The sequence below is a fragment of the Lepidochelys olivacea genome (assembly GCF_965140295.1).
Source record: "Lepidochelys olivacea isolate rLepOli2 genome assembly, chromosome: 6".
Classification (NCBI taxonomy): domain Eukaryota; kingdom Metazoa; phylum Chordata; order Testudines; family Cheloniidae; genus Lepidochelys; species Lepidochelys olivacea.
This window is the reverse complement of record NC_140416.1, coordinates 56808029-56833396: the sequence shown is the minus strand read 5'-3', so window position 1 is coordinate 56833396 and position 25368 is coordinate 56808029. Positions and strand designations below refer to the sequence as shown.

Sequence of the window (25368 nt, the reverse complement as noted above, 5' to 3'; positions counted from 1 at the left end):
ATGAATAAACCTTTAGCTTTTAGATTCTAAAGGATTGGCAACAGCGGGATTTGTGGGTAACATCTGACTTGCATATTGACCTGGGTGTGGGACTTGGTCCTTTGGGATCGGGAGAACCTTTTTTCTTTTACTGGGGTATTGGTTTTCATAACCATTCATCCCCATAAGGAGCGGTGCTGGTGGTGATACTGGGAAACTGGAGTGTCTAAGGGAATTGCTTGTAAGAATTCTAGTTAGCCAGTGGGGTAAAACCGAAGTCCTCTCTGTTTGGCTGATTTGGAGTGCAAAGGACCCCCAGCCTTGGGCTGTGACTGCCCTGCTCTAAGCAATTTGTCCTGAATTGATACTCCCAGTAGTGTCCCACCAAGGGCCGCTTTGTTACAGTGGTGTAGTTCCTAGCTTGTGGAGTTACATTACAGGATCAGAATCTCAGCTTTCATTTAAAAAGTTTCAAGCCCTCATGGTTTCAAGCGAAAGCTTGATAACATGCACTGAATGCAGCTCATGTCCACCTGAATGTTCAAACAGCCGGAAAAAAATAACTCCAAGAGGTATGAACTAGAGTTCGAGTGTGTCTACAAAATACTAGATAAAGAGTGTGCCAGCTGATGAAACTGACCTCCTCTTTCAAATCACCCTTTGTCAAAGTCCCTCACAAGACATTGTAACGGAAACTGACACATGCGGAGAAAGGCAAAGTTTTATGTCATGGCTCAAACTGGCTAAGATACAGAAAACAAGGAATAGGAATAAATAGGTCCTAACAAAGCTAGACAAACACCCAATGGCAGATGACATGCATTGTTGACAAATCCAAGTTGGAAATAATTATCTGAACTACTTATACACACTGCTGGATTCACTGTGAACAGGTCCATGAAGATCTTTGCTCAGTGTGCAACAGTCAAAAATAAACAAATGTTTGGATGCATAAGGAATGGAATAGAAAGTAATGCTGAAATTATTATAATAGCTTTTTTATAAATCACTGGCACACCCTCACCTAGAATACTAGAATTCCATTCTAGTTCTATACAAACGTGATCATGTTGGTATAAATAGGGGTTCCACTGCAGGCAGGTTGGAGTGAAGTGATGAGGGGTTTTTTTTTGCACTTAGCACCAAATGCAAAAATAGTGGTCATTCTAACTGCATTTGGCAGTGAGTTCCATTGTTTCAGTCCAGCTCAGATGAAGGTTAGTCTTCCGCAAGCACAAGTTTCATGCTATCTGACAAGGTTTTTGTTCTAGTTGAACATATCTGGTGTGGGGAGGTTGTGGTCATGGAGGGACAGAGAGAATCTCTCAGGTAACGAGGCTGATCCCATTCAGACAAGATTGGGGGAGTGGGGGAGATGAGTTTTTTCTAATTTAAATTAAATACAGGTTAATTTTTTAAAAATAAACCTGTAATTTAAAATTAAATGTAAAATTGACAACCTATGGGAGGGCATAAACGTATTATCTACTAAATTCCTTTAAACTAAATACAAAGCAGTAACTTGAGACCATTACTCCTTGTCTCAAGTTGCAGTGGGGGAGATTTAGGTTGGATATTAGGAAAAACTTTTTCACTAGGAGGGTGGTGAAACACTGGAATGCGTTACCTACGGAGGTGGTGGAATCTCCTTCCTTAGACGTTTTTAAGGTCAGGCTTGACAAAGCCCTGGCTGGGATGATTTAATGATCGGTCCTGCTTTGAGCAGGGGGTTGGACTAGATGACCTCCTGAGGTCCCTTCCAACCCTGATATTCTATGATTATACGAAAGCAGTACATATTTGCTACCAAGTTTTAAAGAAAGTCAGATTACTGATTTGGTGGTAAGAACCCAGAACCAGAGTTTGTTGAATGCTAAACCAGCTTTTGACAGCAGTAACGACTTCTGCAAATATAAAGAGAATATTTTCTTCACTTCAATTTATTCTGTTCAATGACCAGTTAAAATTCAAAATTTAAGAAATCAATTGGCAGTTGAAAAAGTAGGAAAGTTTGTTTTTCTCTTCCAATCTATGAATAAAAACTAGGTGTGAGAGGACGAAATCTACTAGTTCTAAAATCTTGAAGGACTTCGTGACCAGTAATAATTATTTCAATTCACTAACTACAGATTTAATACTTCCTTTGTTTAATTAGTTTTTAAATGCAGAACATGTTTCGATAAACTTTGATACTTTTCCTTATTTCCAGCATACTTAAGGTCATTAAATTTAATAAACTAAATTTAAAATTAGTTTTTTTGTGTACCTGTAATTGAATTTGAATTTCCATCCAAATAGACCTTGACACAAATCACAAGTAAAAAATTAATAATCACCTAGTAAATAAGAAATGCATCTTGCACCATTTTTTAAAAAAATTAAAAATGTAAAAATTAAGAATATGAATAAATGTAACTTATTTTTATAATATATGTTTACATAGCATATAGCAGTAGTTCTCAACCAGGGGGCCCCATGAGCAAGTTTCAGGGGGTCCGCCAAGCAGGACCAGAGTTAGACTTGCAGGGGCCCAGGACAGAAAGCCAAAGCCCCACTGCCTGGGGCCCTGAGCCCCACCACCTCGGGCTGAAGCATAAGCCTGAGCAACTGGGGCATGGGGCCCTGGGCAATTGCCCTGCTTGCTACCCCTTAATGCCAACCCTGGCTTTTATATGCAGAAAACCAGTTGTTGTGGCACAGGTGGGCAGAGGAGTTTTTAGAGCATGTGGGGGGTGGGGGAGGAGGCTCAGAAAGAAAAAGGTTGAGAACCCCTGGCTTAGTGTATCCCTTGGGTTAGTAAGGAGAAGCACCAAATTTAATGTAAAGGCTATATTTAGTTGCAAATCAACTTCTTTGCAATAACTACAACGTACAACTGCAAAACATGATTAAAATCTATTATTTAAATCAAGGTTTCCTGCTTGCATATATAAATCATATCCAAAATTGATTTAAATCAATCAACCGTGCACATAGGGCTTTGAAAATCAGAACGTCAGAACGCAGTTTTATTGGGGTGTCAGTGCAGAGAGTGCATACCGGGGTGATCTGTTCCTGGCAACCTGTATTGCTGAGCAGAATCGCTGCTATATTCTGAATTGGCTAGAGATTTTTCAGAGCATGCATCTTTATTGGTAGACATAAAGGATTGCAGTACTTAAGCCCCATGGACCACTGTCTCCAGAGCTGAGTCCTACAGGATTAGGCATAATCTTCTGGCCATAAGCAAATAAAGTGGTATGTTGGAGGGCACTTGGTGGGGGAGAGATTTGCCACTATAGATATTCAAGCAACAGGACTCCCATTGTAGTCCATAGGAGATGATTCCATTGAGCAATACCTTCTCTGACAGGGAAAAAGTAGTCTGAAAATCAGGAAAGTTTTCCTAATTTCACTCCGCTATTTTTCTGTAATTGCCAGGGGAGGAAATGGATGAAGGGCAGTGAGGAAGCTACAGAAGAAGGGCAAGAGTTGAAGTCCTCAATATTGCTTTTAGGGGGTAAGTTTAAGGACCATCTTATTCAGAACCCTTCAGGAGCAGGACCTGCTAACTTTTTTGGTCTGGTCATCATGTACATGGATAGGATTATAGAAAACATCATAAAATCCATCTCTGACAGGATGCTGATGATGACCTGTTTACAAAGACTCTCAGTGAATCTGCAAGCACTATAGTTTGCCCCTGGTAAACTAGCAGGAGCCCTCATGGATGAGTCAAATCAAAATCCCCAGAACCAACAGTCTTGGGGAGCACCCCAAGAGCATAAAGGGAAATTCTTACTGAAGGGTGAACTTCCACATATGGGCCTCAGCAACAGGCACAAGTTAAAGGCAGATACTCCTGGGATACAAAATCAGGGGATGGACAGCTGAAGCCTGACTTTTCAGAAATGATTAGCACTCTCAGCTCCTATTGGCTTCAACTGGAGTTAATGATGCTCAGCATTTCTGAAATACCCAGCCTTTAGAGTATTTGAAACCACAGAGTAACAATGACAGTTCTATAGTACTTTGCACCTCACACGGGTTTCCTAATGTGTCAAACTGAACCACGAGCTACTGCATAACGTTCACTTCACCACCATCACTGTATAGCCATCCTAGTGTCACCTCTCCTACAGCTCCCAACCTGAGTCAATACAACACAGAATGTTCAAACATACTAGCCCTACCAAGGCCATGTTAACTGTATCTCCCAGCGAGGTCTCCATGAGACACACAAGCATTGTGCAGCACAGCAGCCTCACACTCCAACAACCTAGCACCAGTTTCAGATAATAAGGCAGACCATTACCCTACGTTCCCTAGTCCTGTCCTCTCCCCCATGCCCTCCCCACTGCCCCCCTCCCCCTTACCTGGATAATCAAGCCCCAGAGAAGATGCTGTGAACAGCTCACTGGCAGGTAAGTAATATGGATTTCCAAGCAGTCACAGCAGCATTCATTAGGTTTCTGAATCTCCAACTCTGAATCACCACAGATGCCCTCTATGCAGTGACCATTAACAACAATGCATGCCCTAAACCCCCCTTCTCAAACAGAGTAAGGCAGCTGAAACCATATAACCTAGAAAGAGTTGAGGAAAAAAGCCCCTCTCATTATTCTCTGGGGACAGTGGAGACAGGTGACCCTGTCTCCTACATTTCCCAATATGGGGCTGGAAGGGGCTAGGAAATCATTAAAGTTCGGCATCCAAGTTTCCTCTACAATCTTTGGGTCTAATACCTGAACTGAACTGCGACTGCATATTAAGAGAGAACTGAGGTCCCAGCAGCGCATTGCCAAGTTCCTGTTCCCAACCATCTACACCTCACCTAAACCCTGTACCTGAGTCCAGAAGCCTGCATTGCAAAGGGCGGGACAGCATGGGACAGAGGGGAGAAAGGAAAAACCTATCTGCTGCACCAGCTGGGCTTCAGCTCACCTGCTTTGGCAAAGTCATCCCGATTATAGCTCAGGTCCTTCAGAAAGGTGATGCTTTCAGTCTCTGGATTGTAGCGCCGGGATGTCTCCAACAGCATCACCTAAAACATACAGAGCCGGGGGGGATGGGGGGGACGACGACGATGGGACGGGACGGGACGGGACACTCAGAGCTTGACTGTGAATCCAGCAAAAATGTTACAGAAGCTACAGCTTGTCCTGGAGCATCAATGTAGAAAAGTCACCACCATCCTGTAGCCCTCTAAATTATAGAGTAAATCCTGCCCCATCCTCAGCAGTGCCTTCTGCAGAGATAGGCTGCACCTGGAGTAGCTGGGAGCTCTCCCCAGCCAGCACTCTTGCCCCATTCCCTACTGTATCCCATGCTTGGAGAGGATGGCACTGGAAAAGTGTTTCCATATCTGAGGTTCCTTCCATCTCTCCTCCCCAGGGCGACTGCTCAAACCTGGCCCAGTGTAAGCCAAAGGAGAAAAAATCCAATCCATTCACCAGAGAACCATACTTCTGGTATGGTGTCAATGGTGATGTGGCTGGATTCTTACCTCTATGGTGGATGTCTTCAGCAGAGCAATCTGATCTTCTCTGGTGAGCTCCAGGAAGCCAGGCAGCTGTTTGGCAAAGTCCACAATCTCTTGCACAGAGATGATTGCAAGCTCAGTGAAATGAGCAAAACGCTGCTGTCGTGCCTCACGGTTATGAGGGTCTGGAGCTTGAGGCCATGGCTGGGAGACAAGAGACACAAATGGCGAGAGGGGATAGTGAAAGAAAGGAATAAAGAAAAACAATCCCCCAGCCCTCTACCTTGATACCCCCACATACAATTAGCGCATGTTCCCCATCCCTGTGACACCCCTAAATTTAGCAATTAACCCCCCAATCCCCACACTTCCCACCCTTAGCACACGTTCCCTGCCCCATGCTACTCCTCCGTAAACATAGTCCATGGCCCCCAGGTCGTGCCCCCTACACTCAGAGCAGAGCCCTCCTGTGCTGCGCCCCTACACTTAGCACATAACCCCAGCCTCCCCTTTCCCTGTATATTTTGGAGTCTGCCCTTTGAGCCTGTACCGTCACTTTGAGCCTGTCTGTGAATGAGCGCTGGTTACACTGCTGCTGAGCTGCCACAAGCTTTTCTATCATGCCCAACTGCTCAGGTGTCAGTTTATAGGGGGTGTTGGGCGGAGATGGGGGGTTCGGGCGCACAACCACTGTCCGAGCCTGATCATCCTCCTGTTTCTTGAGCTTCTTCAGCCGGATCTGCTCTTCAGACAAAACACCTAAAAGGGGGAGACAGAAGAGGCTGCAGTGAGAGAGCAAGCAGTGATGCCAGAAGCAAGGGGCACACAGTGGACTCAACTGCCAGATACAGGGAAACACAGTGGACACACCCGGGGCAAAGATGACAGCTGCCTTTCTGTGCCAGAATGCACTCCTGAATGTACCCAGAATTCACACCCTACACGCAACTTTGTACAAAATATGCCTTGTAAGGTATCCTTTGAAAACTTGCTTCTCAATATCCTCATGGTGAAATGTAGGTAGCAAAATTATATGTAAAGTCATGATTTCCCCCAAATGATGTTGGTGGCAGATGTTCAAACCCACATAGCCCAGATTAGGTAGAACTGGTCAAGCAGGTCTTAAACAAAGAAATGTGTGTTTACCTCAGTTTACATAAAAGGTGTAAACAGGATCCACAGACAGCAAGAGGGGGAAGACAGGAGACAAGGAAAATCTGCATTTCAGCAAAACAGAGGTGAGAAGTAACAACATGCAACCTCTTTCACCCCCAGACACCATGTTGCTGCCTTTCCTGTTTGAATGAATGTTAACTATGGATAACACTCAGGAAAATACACTTCAAAGGGTAACTAAACTGTAAAAGTGAAAGGCAAAAACACCCAAGTTATTTCCCCCTGTCCATCTCTCTTTTCCGTCTAAGAAGACAAAGGAAACAGCCTATGGACTTTGGGACCAGCTCTTGGCCTGAGGGTTTGATCAGCAACATACTGAAAACATGTGGTAAGGGACTTCACCTTGAACCAAGTCTCATTTGTTAAGTTTAGAAAGTGTTTTATCTTTATTTTTCTTGTAACCATTTTTTACTTCAATGCTTCATTACTTGTACTCACTTAAAATCTCTCTCTTTGTAGTTGAATGAACTTGTTTTATTCTTTAATTAAAACTAATCCAGAGTAGTGAATTGTTTGGGTAACTCCATTTAAGGGAGCAGATGTTGATCCCCTTACAGAGGCAATGGACCTAATATATCTGGACTATCCAGGAGAGGGTTGGTCAGTACAGATCACACGCTTTTGGGGGAAAATCTGTGACTGGGAATGTGTTGGGGTCACCCTGCAAGTATTAACAAAGGCTGCTGGAAGCCAGAGTGCAGCTGATGTTTGCTGACAGACTACTGGAGTCGGAGCTGCTGGACCAGGGCTATGGCTACACACAGACACTCAGGATATGACCTGCATGCTGTTTGTGAGGAGCCCAATTTGGAAGCTACCGCACCAAAGCATTGTGAGGCACCCCAGGTTGCAGGGCAAGTGATGACACAGATCCTCACTGGTCTGGACTGCACCCTAAAATATCATACATGAAATCATAGGACTGGAAGGGACTTTGAGAGGTCATCTAGTCCAGTCCCCTATACTCAAGGCAGGACTAAGTATTATCTAGACCATCCCTGACAGGTTTTTGGAGATTTTTAAGAGCAGGTTAGACAATGACAGAGATTCCACAACTTCCCTAGGCAATTTATTCCAGTGTTTAACCACCCTGACAGGAAACTATTTCCTAATGTCCAATCTAAACCACCCTTGCTGCAATTTAAGCCCATTGCTTCTTGTCCTATCCTAACAAGAACAATTTTCTCCCTCCTCCTTATACCCTTTTATGTACTTGAAAACTGTTATGTCCCCTCTCAGTCTTCTCTTTCCCAGATTAAACAAACTCAATTTTTTCAGTCCTCCCTCATAGGTCATGTTTTCTAGACCTTTAATCATTTTTGTTGCTCTTCTCTGAACTTTCTCCAATTTATCCACATCTTCCCTGAAATGTGGCATCCAGAACTGGACACAATACTCCATCTGAGGCCTAATCAGCATGGAGTAGAATAGAAGGATTACTTCTTGTCTTCCTTACAACACACCTGCTGATACATCCCAGAATGATGTTTGTTTTTTTTTTGCAACAATGTTACACTGTTGACTCATATTTTGCTTCTGATCCACTATGACCCTCAATTCCCCTTCTGCAGTCCTAGGCCTAGGCAGTCATTTCCTATTTTGTATGTGTGCAACTGATTGCTCCTTCCTAAGTGGAGTACTTTCCATTTGTCCTTACTGAATTTCATCCTATTTACTTCAGACCATTTCTCCAGTTTGTCCATATCATTTTCAATTTTAATCCTATTCTCCAAAGCACCTGCAACCCCTCTCAGCTTGGTATCGTTCACAAACTTTATAAGTGTTCTCTCTATGCCATTATCTAAATCATTGATGAAGATATTGAACAGAACCAGACCCAGAACTGATCCCTGTGGGACCCCATTCGTTATGCCCTTCCAGCTTGACTGTGAACCATTGTTAACTACGCTCTAGGAACAGTTTTCTAACAAGTTCTGCACCCACCTCATAATAAATCCATCTAGGTTGTATTTCCCTAATTTGTTTATGACACGGTCATGCAAGACAGTATCAAAAGACTTACTAAAGTCAAGAAGTACTGCATCTACGGCTTTCCCCCATCCACAAGGCTTGTTACCCTGTCAAAGAAAGCTATTAGGTTGGTTTGACACAATCTGTTCTTGACAAATCCACACTGATTGTTACTTATCACTTTATTATCTTCTGGATGTTTGCAAACTGATTGCTCAATTATTTGCTCCATTATCTTTCCAGGTACTGAAATTATGCTGACTGGTCTATAATTTCCCAGGTTGTCCTTGTTCCCGTTTTTATAGATAGGCACTATATTTGCCCTTTTCTATCTCTCCTGTCTTCCATGACTTTTTGAAGATTATCACTAATGGCTCAGACCTCTCCTCAGTAAGTTCCTTGAGGATTCTAGGATGTATTTCATCAGGCCCTGTGACCTGAAGACGTCTAACTTGTCTAAATAATTTTTAACTTGTTCTTTCCCTATTTTAGCCTCTGATCCTACCTCATTTTCACTGGCATTTACTATGTTAGATGACCAATCACTACTAAACTTTTTAGTGACAACTGAATGAAAAATATAATTTAGCACATCTGCCATTTCCACATTTTCTATTATTGTCATCATCCCCGCATTGAATAATGGGTCTACCCTATTCTTGATCTTTATGTTGCTTCTAATGTATTTGTAGACTGTTTTCTTGTTACCCTTTATTAGGGTGACCAGACAGCAAATGTGAAAAATCGGGACAGGGTGGGGGGTAATAGGAGCCCATATAAGAAAAACACCCAAAAATCAGGACTGTCCCTATAAAATCGGGACATCTGGTCACCCTACCCTTTATGTCTCTAGATAGTTTAATCTCATTTTGTGCCTTGGCCTTTCTAATTTTGTCCTTATATACTTGTGGTATTTGTTTATATTCATCCTTTGTAATTTGACCTAGTTTTTGAGTTTCAGATCACTGAAGATCTCCTGGTTAAGCCAAGGTGATCTCTTGCCATACTTCCATCTTTCCCACGCAGTGGGATAGTTTGCTCTTGTGCCCTTAATAATGTCTCTTTGAAAAACTGTCAACTCTCTTGACCCTTAGACTTCCTTTCCATGGGATCTTACTTACCAACTCCCTAAGTTTGCTAATAGGTATATTTTCATGTATGTGATACAGGTTGTAGGCGATGGTAGAAAACATCCATTTGTATCTGTTCTCAGTTTTGGTTTGTTCCACTGCCTATTTCTTATAGTTCTGTCCTGCCAAAGGATCCATGCATTCATCATGAAGGACAGGGCCTATGCCTTGCTACACCTTTGCACAATCCATGCAGATGCCATGGCAGGGGCTCACCAGCTTCCCCATGAGCTACTGTCCAATATATTCTGGAATCCATTACTACAAGCACTGTCCTATTTGGGTGGCTGTGCATTCGGGGATGGGGGAGGGGGAGGCTGGATTTTATTATTGCTTTTTCTTGTTTTGATTTTGCTTTATAAGTAGTTTGTATCTGTGTTTCCCTAAAGAATCCAGAGACAGGAGTGGAATGGGCCCAAGTTTGGCAGGACAGTGCAGATGATGGGAGGAGATGCTGCCTAGTTATTTCCCGCAACACAACAAGTAAGTGTTGAACCACTAGGAAGTGATCTGGGATTTACTTGCAGAATGTGAGTGAGATGTAGGGACAGGAATAGTTTTGCTGTGTTTTTGCTGTGTCCCTTCTCCTGCTCTCAGGAGTATGAGTGATGGTGTTGAGGCAGAATCCAAATGGCTACACCAATCCCCAGTGCAGTATATATATTGATTTAGAGCATGGCTCTGTGTGCTATGGCTCACTGTGTATCCTTTTTCACTGCTCTGCGCTTTGGGGTGTGGGGAAGGGGGAAACCAGACAAGCCGAGTACCAACTGAGTTTCTCTTGAGCCTACATGTCCTACAAGGTGGCTTGACATATGACAGAGCTAGTTCTCTGAGCTGTCACTGAAAGGTGGGCAGGAGCACTGAGGGACTGTAGCAGGTAGACTGAGCTCCCGGTCTACACTAGCACTGCAACAGAGCAGAGCAACCCAGTGTAGGAAGTAAAATTGAGTGCCAGAACTGGGCATGTGTAAGTGCAGTTGCAACGGTGTGGCAATATTTGTGCACTTGTTACAACTTGTGTGTGTGGATGCAAGGTGTGTGACAAGCATGGCAAGTGCTTGCAATAATGCTGACTATGCAGACAGCATAATGACACTTCACACACTCAGAATCACAAGGCAGTCAGCTTGCCAAGAACTTCATTGGTGTGTGGGCAGCTGTGCCTCTGAAGGTTATTTTTAAATTGTTTCAGAGTAAACAGTCCCCTTTCCCAGCCACGTAGATACCAGGCAGCATGGCCACTATATGCACTGGCAGCATCAATATCTCCACTAACAGCCTCACCGCTCTGGCATAGTCCACAATGACTCTACGTCCCCACAAGTGTTTCTGCACCCACGCTGCTCCCGCATGCCTCCCTCCCCTGCACTCACACTGCTCCCGCATGCCTCCCTCCCCGCACTCACACTGCTCCCGCATGCCTCCCTCCCCTGCACTCACACTGCTCCCGCATGCCTCCCTCCCCTGCACTCACACTGCTCCCGCATGCCTGCCTCCTGGCACTTGCGCAGCCGGCACTCCTGGCACTTGCGGCGCATGTACATGTCCATCTCACACTTGCCACCATTCTTGCAGACATACTGGGCACCCTTGATGACGCTGCGGCGGAAGAAGCCCTTACAGCCCTCGCAACTCAGCACATTGTAGTGGAAGCCTGAGGCCTTGTCCCCACATACACTGCACACTTCATTCCCCAGCATCTTGGGGGCTGGACCCTTCTTCCGCTTCAGGGGTAGATGTTCTACAGAGATGGAAAAAGAGGAAGGATAAGATAAGTGGAGGCTGTGAATAGGCCAAGACAACCTGTTCCCTAGAAAAGCCAGTGCCCTAGCGCAAATCCACTCCCACCCATGGCGGCACAGGTACATCCTGGGGATTAGAGTCAGTTTCAGCCCAGATCTCTCCCACTATCCATCTGGATGAGAACTCCTTCTCTTACCTAGAGCTACTAGAAATGTCAACTGCTGCCCAAACCTGAGCACAACACTGCTCCCATTTTTATGCCACATTTCAGACTTTTGGGGGATGGGAATGGGAAGAGGCAGCCCCTGCTGCTTCCAGCCCCAAGAGTTAGATGTGTTCAAACTAGATACCCTTTTTCACTTTCACCTCTCTGTAAGTCTGACAAGGTGGGAGTGACCTTCAGTGGCATATGAAAGAGCTGCAAAGAGGAGAAGTCCAAATCTAAAGCCAAATCCCAGACTGTACAGAAAATCTATTTTTTAAAAATTTGTCTCCGGTGCTCTCACTTCCACTCAGCACCCTCTCCCCTGCCCCCTGAGGCAACAATGTGCAACGCTATACAAAGGTGTTTGCAGAGCAAGACTTCAGCACTTCATTACCTCAATGGCACTCAAACCCCATTGAGAGGATATTGAAATATGGCTCAGCAGCCCAAGAGTCACAGGAAAAGAGGGGCTGAAAAGAGGGTGCTATGGAAAACGCAGACTAAAGCAGACAACACCCATGAAGGGAAGCCTTGGACAACCAGCCAAGAGGGCAAATACTGCTGAAGTGGGGGCCACATGGCACTAATTCAACTAATCCTTGGATTCCTGAAGTGTTCTCTTCTTCTACCTCCTGCATATACCTCCCCATGCAAGAACCCTTGCATCCACTCCTAAATCCCAAGATCTCCCATGACTGACAGAAGTCCGTCTTTTTTATTCCCTGTGGGCTCAGCCACTAGACAGAGGACAACATCACATGCACATATACACACAAAGCCAGTACATTACAGCACATCTGTTGTCACCATTTACATGCTGGAGAACCCCATCCTTCCCCCCACCAACTGACAACTCTTCTTCTATTTCCTTATCCCATCAAGTGCCCTGCATGTAATGGATCAAACCCTAGGATTTTGCTAAGCAGGCATTATGTATGTGATTCAGTGAGCACACCACCTTCACAGTGTGTGGATGTCACAAGGACTGCCTTACCTGCATGCTCGGGGGGGATCTCCGAGCCATGGAAGAGTGAAAAACCTTCCTCCTCCATTTCAAATACACTTGCCACCCTTTTCCCATGATCCTGTGCAGCAAGCTGTGTGGGACCCATGGGGTACACTGGCAAGACTCACTATCATTTCATCTCTGTAGCATGGTTACTGCTGTGTGTAAGGCTGCAGAAGTCTTCAAGGCTGTTAGGTTCTCTCTGCTGTTTAAAAACTGACTGGAGATGCCTGTGGAGAAAAACAGACGCATAAGAGGAGAGAATTTTATTTCAGGGGCTACCAATCCAGCTATACTTTGAGGCCTTGCTCCATCATTCAACAAAGAGACGACCAGCCTTGTTATTTATGTTTATTTCCTTAAAACCCTATGTGAATGTGATGAAAGTTACAAGATTTAGCAGATCCTGGAGAACGAATCCTCTGTTTATCCCCAGAATATCTACCACTGCAGGACAAGCTTTCTCTATCACACAGATCACCACTGAACCTCAGCCCTGACCTGCAGGGATATCCCCAAGTCTGTGAGAGGGATATTCCAATCTCCACATCCTTTGTCCTGTGTTGAACCTGCCAGTAAGGTGCTGCTAATCAGTGCCAGCAATGATGGATTTTGTGATGTGCCTTGAGGAGCTCACATTATAAAGAATGTAAGGTCTTTACAATTAAACTACAAGAAAATCTTCATTGTGATACTAACAGCTGCCCTGTGCTGTGCTCAGGATCAATGTCATTTAAAGCAATGGCTCTCAACCTTTTGTACCCCTTTCAGGAGTCTGATTTGTCTTGCGTACCCCAAGTTTCACCTCACTTAAAAACTACTTGCTTACAAAATCAGACATAAAAATACACAAACGTGTCACAGCCCACTATGACTGAAAAAGTGTTTACTTTCTAATTTTTACCATATCATTATACAGTAAATCAATTGGAATATAAATATTGTTCTTACATTTCAGTATATAGAGCAATAGAAACAAGTCATCATCTGTATGAAATTTTAGTTTGTACTGACTTCACTAGTAGTTCTTAGGTAGCCTGTTGTAAAACTAGACAAGTTGATGTGCCCCCTGGAAGACCTCTGCGTACCCCTAGGGGTACAAGTACCCTGGCTGAGAACCACTGATTTAGAGCACAGGTACAAACTATAGCAGGAGATAAAACTCCTACATCAGATCTATGGAAAATGGCTATAATCCTTCTTCAGGCAAATGCATTCACCATCAAAGATGCCATCTAAAGGGCTCCCCTCTCAGACACTTGGGAAACACAAAGTCCACATCCATTGTTTAAGTCCACTGCAAGAGCAGAACATCAGTCTACAGCCATATTGAGAAAAAGACCTAGTCAAATTCCTCAAAGGCTCTCATCTATACAAAGAGTTGGACCAGTTTAACTAGACTAAGTTTAAATCAGTCTAGTTAAACCATTGCAAACTCCTAATGTAGACCTACCTAAACTGGTTTAATATTCATTTATCAGTTTAGCTTAATTCAGCAATTTACCAGTGCAAGCTTAAGGATTACAGCAGTTTTAAGTCCATCTATATTAAGGGTTTGTACCAATTTGACTGGACAGATTTAAAATCTATCTAATATTTAGTTCAACTAATGCAGCTTTTCAAGTATAGACAATCCAAAGACTACTGCAATGTCCCCAGTGGAACCAACAAGTATAAATTGAGACATATGATTGAGTCTACTGGACACCTGCCTGGTTCCATTATATTCTGCCAGATAACAAATACAGGAGATTTAATGCCCACAGGCCATATTAAAACATGATCTGTGTACACAACGCCTTAGCCTTGATAGGGACAATAGAAGGAGTAGAGAGTCCCTCTCCCTTTGGTGCACATATTCATTAGTCCCTGAGCGACTGGAGAAATAGATACTCCAGCAGAAATACAATGGCAGCAAAAGGGAAACCCATGAACTGGCAGAAAGAATAAAAAATCCCCACATGCAGGATAGTGAGCTAATGTATCTGGGTTTGGGGAAATGCAAGAAGGCTCCCGGTGCCTTTATGCCCAAAGGCACAAAGTGGATAGTTACAGCTGGCTTGAAAACCACGCCGATGTAAATGCTGTAGTGAACAGAATGAGGATGGGGATGGGATCTGAAGATGAATAAACCCCACACCCACTGTTTGTTCTTACTCCCACATTTGCTCTGCATTGGCACAGCTGTGAGCAGCACGTCCAGGCATGTTTGGGTGTGACAGGCAGAGAGCTGAGTATACTTGCCCTGAGGGTAGATTCTGCTGAGCACACCATTGTTCATGAATTTAAAATTATGGGGAAGATTCATTCAAAAAAATATTAATTATTTTAAAGAATTACCCTATAGACCACAGCAGCTCTGTGAATATTACTAGAGGAAGGGGCCAGTTCTGCAACTGAAGAACTGAATGACTGCTTGGGCTCCTGTTACTTTCGATGATTAAGCATTCCAGTGCAGCCAGCCTATGTATGCTACGAAATAGGGAAGAAGACCAGACACCCAGAACCAAAGAGGAGGACAGGGATATCTGCCTGGTGAAATTTCCAAAGTGAAATGTCTTCAATGTGCAAACAGGGCCAACACATATAACAAGAGCGGAACTAGCTGTTGGCTGGGTATTTCGAGCCCAAAGAGACAGAAGAGACACGACGCTTCAGTTTCTGACAGAAGAGACACGACGCTCCCTGTCTGTGCATGAGTAGTCTGCAGTTATCCATAGGAAGGGCGAACAGAGGATGCCTAACTTTCCCAGTGTAAGGAGGCCGGGGACAGCTGGGAGCAGAGATACTCCAGAGAAGCCTTCCCCAAAGCACTGCATTTTCCTTTTACATGAATTCAGTAGCAGCTTCAAGCTGATGGTGTTTGACCTAAATGCAAGCCATAACATCTGTGTAGTGGGTGGGGAGACTGAGTCAGCAGGACCTTCCAGGGCAGCTAGGGTGGCTATAGCAGAGCAGCCCTGGCAGTGGACCATCAGAGGTGACAGGGAGAGGGGAAGCCTGTGCAACAGAGTAATGGGGGCTGATTTTCATTTTCAATTTTTTTAAAGTATCTTTTCTAATTCCCCTCTCTCTCTCATTAGGCTGGAATCTCTGTGTGCTCACCCTGAACACAAATAAATTATTGTCTTCATGCTACGAAACCAACTCAAGCGTCCCCATTCCATGCACTAACAGTAGGTCAGAGTCAGAGAGATGGCTACTTGCCTCCCACCTTAACACAGGTCTAGGCAAATCCTACCGAAAGCTGGACTTCTATGCACCCTACAAGTCACCAGGAGATGTCACAGGAGACAACATAAAGATTTAGGGCTAAGTTTCCAAAGGGTTGAAGTTCCACCTCCCTTTTGTACCAGCAATCGGGTAGTTAAGAATTGTAAGTGCCCAGATTTGCACCTAAAATTCAATTACAAATGTAAAACAGTGATGCTAATTGAACCTGCAAAAGGAAAACTTAACCTTCCTGATACAGCCTGTGGTGCTGCCCCACCTGTTGGTCCCAATTCCTGGTGCCAGTTCTGAAAACCAGAGCTGGCAAAATGATAAAACAGGGCAACCTCTCACTCCCAAATGCAGCATCTGGAACAGAGAACTCCACTGAGTGCAGTCTCCAAGGAGGAAGTCAATCTAGGTGAAAGGCTGGGGGAAGCAGTTCTCCCACAAACTGTCATTCATGTCTCAGATCAAGGCGCCAAGCACTTCCGAGATGTGCTGGCACCAGCTTCTTCCCCCTCTCTTCCCCCCCACCCCTCCTGGAGACAGCTGAACAACTCAGAGACCGAAAGTCCCAAGTTCAGCACTTTGGTAACCCTTGTGTTTCAAACTGTAGGCAAAATACCCATAAACTATCATGATACAAGCCACAGCATTCAGCCTTGTCCGCTGCAGTGAGTGCTCCCACCCTCATTCCCACAGAACCCCTGCAGCCAGCATTCCCACTCCCACGGCAAGGGCTCCACTCCTGTCTCACACAAAAACTCTCTATACAGCCAGGGCTCTTATCTGTTCCTCCACAGGGACTAACCCCCACAGCCTGAGCTCCCACCCCATCCAACAGGCAACAGTCCCATTCCAATTCCCAAGAGAACTTCCCCTCCATTCATTCTGGAAATCTTCCATCTGATCAGTAATCAACAGTCACAGCTGCCTGGAATATGTCTAAATTCTGTCCCCTAGCTACAAAAGATACAAGTAAAGGAGATGACCTTGCGTAGAGTGCAGTTTGTGCACAATAAGCCAAGTAGCCCAGAAGTAGTCACAATGACTTCTACCCTGCTAGGTATGACTGCCTTTCTCTCACCCCCAATCCCACTAACTCCCTTGGCCTTCCTGGAAGGACCAATGCATTCTGGGAGAAGCCCTGAGCCTCAGGTGCCACAAGCCTTCCTCAGAAAATACAAATCAGCTTTTTACATACAGTCCCTGTTCCAGGCATGTGTTCCCCTAAAGAGAGCCTAGGAAAAGTGTGCTGTAGACCACAGAAGGAATGAGAGACAAGAGCCAGCAAGAGTTGGAACAGCCTCTTCCTCCCCCAGTAACAGATGCTCAGAGGACATGCTGAAGCCTTTTAGGAAGTTTGTGAAAATTTGTGGGGTGGTACAAAACATGGGATGCTGACCAGAACACGATGTCACTGCAGCATTAGCCAGCCACCTGCTGAAAGAATGGGTGTGCATGTGTGTGACGGAGGGATTGCGCCTGTATGCCTGGGGCATATATGTGAAACCATCCATATGACTGTTAGCATAAATATGCCTGTATGCTTCTCACCTGTGTGCACTCCCGTGTGCATGGACACTCTCTGTCAGAGAAACTGTACTTGTGTGTGCGTCCATGTGTTAATGTGACTGTGCTCACAAGCACATGTCTCCCCATATGTGTCAGTGGAATTATGCCTTTATGCATACTCCTGTATAACAGCACAGGAGCCTTTGTGAATATGACCAAGTGAACAAGTGCATTTGATAGACAGTCCTAGGTTTCAAATGTAGATACTTAAGACATGTGCCCAAATTTTGTATTTAGGCTCCTAAATGGGTTCAAACTTGTAAAATACACATTTGGGCATCAAAGAGCCAATTTGATCCTCTCTTTGAAAGCTGGGCCCACAGTATCCCACAAAAAGTTTTCTGAAATCTTAATTTACAATGGCTCAGCTATGACACTGTCATGTTTGCAGAAAACTGGCTTCAGGTCCAATTGGCTGAAATAAAAAACAAAGCATTGGGTTGGGGTCTGGATCTAGTAGAGTCCCACAGAGTAAGTGTTACAGCACTATGTAGGAGCTTGCATTGTGATAGGACAGCATAAAAACATACACAGACAGACCCATTCTCTTCCATCAGAAGAGTGGATGTTGTCCAGGGATCTGGTGCTCTAATGAGCACCTTCTCTTTTATACTATCTAGCAGATTTTCACAAACTTCCTAAAAGGCCTTAGTACTTCCTCTGAGCAGGTCTCTGGAAGCAAGAGGTTCTTTCCAGCTCTCACTGGCTTGCTCGTTCCTCCTCGTCTCTACAGCACTCTTTTCTCAGGCTCTGCTGGTGAAACCAGTGTTAAGATTGGTCTGATTTAATATCATCAGCAAGTATCTGTTAAGAAGGTAAAGAGTATGTTAATGACAGGCATAGGTCATGCTAAACTGGAAGGAATTGCTAGCACCCTGTCAGGAGAGAGAAATAACCCAAAGAGACCTAGAGAAATTAGACACACAGGCAGAAAATAAAGTGAGACTCAGCCTGGGGAAACACAGCTTGTACTTCAGGGGAAAAATAACTCAAAACCAAGATCCATGATGGGAGGGGAAAACCTGGGAAGCAGTGATGCCTAGTGATAGTGGACTGCACACTAGATAGGTGCTCGCAATGCAACAGGATAGCATAAAAGGCAATTCAGTTTTGCAGTGTCTAAACATTCATCGAGCAGGGGGATAGCCCCTCTCTGTACAGTTCTGGGAAAACAGAGATCAGCTCTGGGTCTACGCCTAAGGTCCTGGAGCGAACAGAGAATAGTGTCTCCCTATACAGCTTTCAGGAGACTCCATCTAAAATAATGTAGCAGTTTTGACATCTCAGTACCAGAAAGATGTCCACAAACTAGAGGGAGTACAGAGAAAAGCAACAGAAGAAAGAGACTGAAACAACTAAATATAACTTGTCTTATGGAGGACTGGAGGGGGGCAGGGAGATATAACAGTGTACAAGTACCTGAGGAATGTAAATACCAAGGAAAGGAGGACTTACTTAGGGTGGAAGATAGGATAAGTGAGATGAAACTAAGAAGGGGAAATTTAAGCTGAATATCAGGGGGAAAAAACATCTTAATGGTAAGATCTACTAGACTATGGAGTAATCACTCAAGGAAAGTGGAGAAGCCTCATTACTTAGGACACTGAAAAGCAGACTCGCTAAAGTCCTGGAACTTTCCCTCTAGGGACTAATCCTACAGAGAGATAGTAGGTGTGAACTAGATGAACACATGGGATTCATTCCTGCCTTTAATGTTGATGATGCAAAACACTGCCCACGGCTTCCCAAAAGCCTGGTACAGATGCAACCTCTCCTCCAGCCTCTGTCAAATGCAGCAGCCTATCCTGGATCACAAAGCAAAGCAGGGGAAGAATGGGACGGTCAAAGGGAGAGTCAGGTTATTCCTCTGAACTTCCACAAACTGGTCTGGCCACTGCATTTTGCCACGACTGAAGAGAAGTCCCAAGATATTTACCAATACCTCTCTACTGAGTTGGTGTGAGTGAGATGCCCCTGGCATGTTTCTTATATGATTATAAAGGGGCAATGAGAACAGGCTTCAAACAATTTAATTTTATCCCAGGCAGGAAGAAATACAGAACTGAAGTAACAGAGATGGGACTGTCTCTTTGTTATGTTTGCACAGGGCCTAAAACAAACGGGCCGGGACCTCTAGACACTACCACAATACAAATAATAAATACATTAACTCCTCACTTAACGTTGTAGTTATGTTCCTGAAAATTTGTGACTTTAAGCGAAACGATGTTAAGCAAATTCAATTTCCCCATAAGAATTAATGTAAATGGGGGGGAGGGGGTTAGGTTCCAGGGAAATTTTTTTTCCACCAGACAAAAGACTATATTATATATACACACACACACGCAGTATAAGTTTTAAACAAACAATTTAATACTGGTACACAGGGCTGATGATTGTGAAGCTTGGTTCAGGGGGTTGAGTCAGAGAGATGGATATTTCCCAGGGAATGCCTTACTGCTAAATGATGAACTAGCAATCAGCTGAGCCCTCAAAGGTTAACCCACTGTTGTTAATGTAGCCTCACAGTCTACAAGGCAGCACAAATGGAGGGAGGGGAGACAGCATGGCAGACAGAGACACACACTGTGTGGGAGAGAGAGAGAGAGAGATGCGCATTGCCCTTTTAAGTATGCTGACCGCACTAAGTACACTGCCTTTTTAAGTAGATCAGCAAGTTGAGACAGAAGCTGCTGCCAGGAAGCTTCCTCCATCCTGAGCCCTGTCGTGTCCCATCCCCATCCTCATCCCCATCCCCATCCCCCCCGCCCCATGGAGATATGGGGTAAGCGGGCTGCAGGAGCAGGAGCACACCCTGACATTAGCCCCGCTCTTTCCCCCCCCCCCCCACACACACAGCAAGCAGGAGGCTCCAGAGAGCAGCTCCAAGGCAGAGGGCAGGAGCAGCACACGGCAGTGGGGGAGGGACAGCTGAACTGCTGGCAACTGATAGCCTACTGCCGCACAGGGAATTTAGGGCAACGGGGAGCTGATGGGGGGCTGCCGGTCTACCCTGGTTCCAAGCCCCCATCAGCTAGCTGCAACGGGTTGCTAACAACGTTATAAGGGAGCATTCCACAACTTTAAACAAGCATGTTCCCTAATTGATCAGCAATGTAACAACGAAACAATGTTAACCTGGACGACTTTAAGTGAGGAGTTAATGTATAATAATCCAGGCCAGGCCAGGATCAGACCTGGAGACTTTTCTCTACTCTACTTCAGTGCACAGCCTCACTTCTGGCAGCTCCTGCGCTTCTACCCTTGCAGGTGTCCCCCTGACCATAATATCTCACATTGTCCTAAATCCTTCAGTGAACAGGGGATTGTTCCCTTCCAGGAGAGACCATGGGCATCTCTGTGCTAGGAATGCTCATTTCCAAGTCCCAAAGCAGACTGGATTCAGATGTGGCCAACTCCAATCTCACACCAGAGCCCACAAAGTCCCCAAAATAAAAAAACCCCTAAGCCACCCAATAACTGCCCTACAAGCAGCCCTCCAGCTCACCTACCTGGTCCTGCAGCAAAGCCTCCCTCCTGCCTGTCTCTCTTGTTAGTTCCTTTTTTCCTTCAGTGCCAATGGCTGAGGTTTTGCCTTTGCCCTGACAGTGATCTCCCACCCAGAGCCTGGGAGGCCTGAAGAGCCCGCAGCAGCACAAGCAGAGAGAGAGAGTGTGAGTGAGTGTGAGTACTTTCAGGCCTGTGAGTTCTCAGAATGGGCTGTGCTTTTCTGCTCCTTCCCTCCCTCCCTGTGGGCTGCCGGATGCCCTTGGTCCTGTAACTGAGAGAAGGAGAAAGGAGAAGGGGTTACTCCAGTTCATTCACACTGTACGCAGGGCTCCCTTTGGCCTCTTTTCCTGTTTGCCTGTAAATGCCAGCTCCCCTGAATGAGTGATGACGAGAAAGGCTGATTTGTTCCCTGTGGCTCAGAGTTTGGGGGTGAGTTGGGGAATGGTGTCGGGATTTCATACAGTCACAATTACTGGTATGGAGTTTCTCATGGTGTCATCTGCCCAAACCTTGCTAGCCTCTGGCAGAGAGGTCAATCTAGATCTGGACAATGGCTGCCTCAGAGCTTTTCTACATGAACATTTAGTTCACAGCAACCTGTGGTATCAATCAATCCCTCAATAGCTTGCCATGCACTAATTGTCCACGTGGACCCTGCTGACATGCACTAAAAGTTCCTTGGTGTGCTATGATCTACCCCCACTTTGAAACAGGACTAGATCAAAGTGCACTGAGGAACTGTTAAGTGTGCATCAGAAGGGTCCACGTGAACAGTTAGTGCGCAGCGGGTTAACACAAGGTAGATTCACACCCCAGCTTGCCACAAACTAAATGTTTGTGTAGACAAGCCCTAACTCAACTCCAGACTATTCTATTCTAACTGGGATTTTATACTGTACCCATAATGTTGGGTTCTGAGCCTCAGGCAAATCTAGAGCATATACGACCTCAGGGAAAGCAGAAATCAAGACATGTATGGGATTCAGGAAGGAAGATGTTATCATGATGATCCCCTCCCCTCCTTCCCCCCCTCAAACCACAACACACAAGTGATGGAATGGCAGTCACCCCTCATCATCCCTATCTCCACAAGAGGAATGGCTCCCGAAGACATAATCCCAATTGGGTGACAGAGTCCAGCTGCTGCTTAGAAGCTATATAGGTCCCTGCAGCACCTGCATGGGAGAACAGCAGCAGAGCCTGCTATTTTGAAACTGAACTGCAGCAACCCTGGGAGCTTGGCTTTGACTTCAGCTCAGCATCAGTTTGACTTCACTATCAGTACCAATTTTTGGATGGCAGGAAACACAAAGTGGCTTTGACTTTGACAGGGACTTCAAACAGGAAAAATCCCATCTCATCCAGGAGGAGAAGCAGAGAAAAACACACCAACAAACACCCCTCTTTCCAACAGGAAAACAAAGACAGGTCTGCTCAGCTGCTTGTGTAGGGGAGCAGAGGAGGGGTGTTTAGTCTGGGCCTTGTCTACACTAGAAAAGTATAGCTATATCAACAAATCCTCCTAGTGGAGACACAGCTTAGACAGCAAAAGATTTATTTTGCCAGTATAGTTTATATTGGTTCCCTGAACAAAAAAACTATACTGGGAACAAAACGTTTTGTTGGTATAACTGTCATAACTATGTTGGTTGGAGGTCTGTGTGATTTTTTTCCACACTCTTGACATATCTGTGCCAGTAAAACTTTTAAGTGTAGACCAGGCCTAGGAAGCCTACAGAAAAATTCTACTGGGAAACAGCCTGATACAACCAAAACCCTGGTCTGAGGAACTAAAGCTGAGAAGCTTGCAGCTCACCAGACAAGTTGCTGATCTGCACTTAAACCTTCTAGGTGCAGTGATAGCTCAACCTGGCTGAGTTGATAACTCAATCTGAAGGCTGAAAATGAGAACTAGTCCCTGCCTCAGTTTTCTTTTAAATTCTACCAAATGTCAGCAGAGAGAGAGAATTTGCATGCCCCATTGCTTTACTGAGTCTCCACTAGGAGAATTTGTTGATATAGCTATACTTTTCTAGTGTAGACAAGGCCCCAGACTAACTGTATACCCCAAATTAAAAAACACAGTAAAATAACTAAAAAAAGAGCCACCGTTGCTTAACAACCATGTAAAAGAAGCAGTGAGAGATAAAAAGGAATCTTTTAAAAAGTGGAAGTAAAATCCTAGTGAGGTAAATAGAAAGGAGCATAAACACTGCCAAATTAAGTGTAAAAATATAATAAGAAAAGCCAAAAAAGGAGTTTGAAGAACAGATAGTCAAAAACTCAGAAGGTAATAACAAAATGTTTTTTAAGTACATCAGAAGCAGGAAGCCTGCTAAACAACCTGTGGGGCCCCTGGACAATCAAGATACAAAAGGAGCACTTAAATACGATAAAGTCATTGTGGAGAAACTAAATTAATTCTTTGCTTCAGTCTTCACGGCTGAGGATGTTAGGGAGATTCCCAAACCTGAGCCGTCCTTTGTAGGGGACAAATCTGTGGAATTGTCACAGATTGAAGTGTCGTTAGAGGAGGTTTTGGAATTAATTGATAAACTTAACAGTAACAAGTCACCGGGACCAGATGGCATTCACCCAAGAGTTCTGAAAGAACTCAAATGTGAAATTGCAGAACTATTAACTATGGTTTGTAACCTGTCCTTTAAATCAGTTTCTGTACCCAATGACTGGAAGATAGCTAATGTAACGCCAATATTTAAAAAGGGCTCTAGAGATGATCCTGGCAATTACAGACTGGTAAGTCTAGCGTAAGTACCAGGAAAATTAGTTGAAACAACGGTAAAGAATAAAATTGTCAGACACATAGAAGAACATAAATTATTGGGCAAAAGTCAACATGGTTTCTGTAAAGGGAAATCATGTCTTACTAATCTATTAGAGTTCTTTGAAGGGGTCAACAAACATGTGGATAAGGGGGATCCAGTGGACATAGTGTATTTAGATTTCCAGAAAGCCTTAGACAAGGTCCCTCACCAAAGGCTCTTATGTAAATTAAGTTGCCATGGGATAAGAGGGAGGATCCTTTCATGGATTGAGAACTGGTTAAAAGACAGGAAACAAAGGGTACGACTAAATGGTAAATGGAGAGGGGTAACCAGAGGTAAAAGTAAGCCAGTATGGTCTGGTACGGCGTACCGGCAAGAGCCAGTACACCATGCTGGACCAGACCGGCTTCCCCAGGCTGGCGCTTTAAATGGCCCGGGGCTCCTCGCAGCGGCCGGAGCTCCGGGCCCTTTAAAGTGCCACCAGAGCCCTGCCCCCACTACCCCAGGGGCTCTGGCAGTGGGGCTCGGGCAGTGCTTTAAAGGGTCCGGGGCTTCAGCCGCTGCAGGGAGCCCTGGGCCCTTTAAAGCACCGTCCGAGCCCTGCTGCCGGAGCCCCGGGGTAGCGACGGCAGGGCTCCAGCAGTGATTTAAACAGCCAGGGGCTCCAGCCGCTGCAGGGAGCCCTGGGCCCTTTAAAACACCCCCCAAGCCCCACTGCCAGAGCCCTGGGGTAGTGGTGGCAGGGCTCCAGCGATGATTTAAAGCGCCCAAGCTCCACTGAGGTAGCGGTGGCCAGAGCCCAGGGTCCTTCAAATTGCCCCTGAGCCCTGGGGCTCCCAGCTGCCTCTGCAGCTGGTAGCTCCAGGGGTGATTTAAAGGCCCTGGGGCTCCCAGCCGCAGCCCTGGGGCGTTTAAATCTTGATTTAAAGGGCCCAGGTATTTAAAGGCCCCGCCTCTTCTGGTCGAGGCCACGCCCCTGCCCCCCCACTCAAGACTCCGGAGTACTGGTAAGTACTTTAAGTTACTTTCACCTCTGGGGGTAACTAGTGGGGTTCCCCAAGGGTCAGTCCTAGGATCAATCCTATTCAACTTATTCATAAATGATTTGGAGAAAGGGGTAAACAATGAGGTGGCAAAGTTTGCAGACGACACTAAACTACTCAAGATAGTTAAGACCAAAGCAGACTGTGAAGAACTTCAAAAAGATCTCACAAAACTAAATGATTGGGCAACAAAATGTCAAATGAAATTTAATGTGGATAAATGTAAAGTAATGCACATTGGAAGAAATAACCCCAACTATACATACAATATGATGGGGGCTAATTTAGCTACAACAAATCAGGAGAGAGATATTGGAGTCATCATGGATAGTTCTCTGAAGACATCCACGCAGTGCGTAGCGGCAGTCAAAAAAGTAAACAGGATGTTAGGAATCATTTAAAAAGGGATAGAGAATAAGACAGAGAATATCTTATTGCCCTTGTATAAATCCTTGGTACGCTCACATCTTGAATACTGCGTACAGATGTGGTCCCCTCATCTCAAAAAAGATATACTGGCATTAGAAAAGGTTCAGAGAAGGGCAACTAAAATGATTAGGGGTTTGG

General features: G+C 45.0%; 1 protein-coding gene across 9 annotated transcripts in view; it reads right to left on the bottom strand.

Moving 5' to 3' along the window:
* NR1H3 (nuclear receptor subfamily 1 group H member 3) overlaps positions 1–25368 on the bottom strand; it is a gene marked incomplete at its 5' end in the record, with an annotated part of 58764 nt that overhangs the window by 13225 nt on the left and 20171 nt on the right. For 7 of the 9 annotated variants that reach the window (XM_084630935.1, XM_084630938.1, XM_084630936.1 and 4 more), the window contains 5 exons: positions 4903–5002; positions 5465–5644; positions 5991–6199; positions 11195–11461; positions 12663–12904. In XM_084630935.1, the coding sequence (XP_084487061.1) occupies positions 4903–5002; positions 5465–5644; positions 5991–6199; positions 11195–11461; positions 12663–12780 (874 nt within the window). Of the gene's footprint in view, positions 1–4902; positions 5003–5464; positions 5645–5990; positions 6200–11194; positions 11589–12662; positions 12905–20974; positions 21090–25368 lie in introns of those variants that run through there. The other 2 variants (XM_084630939.1, XM_084630932.1) reach the window with 2 other exon arrangements.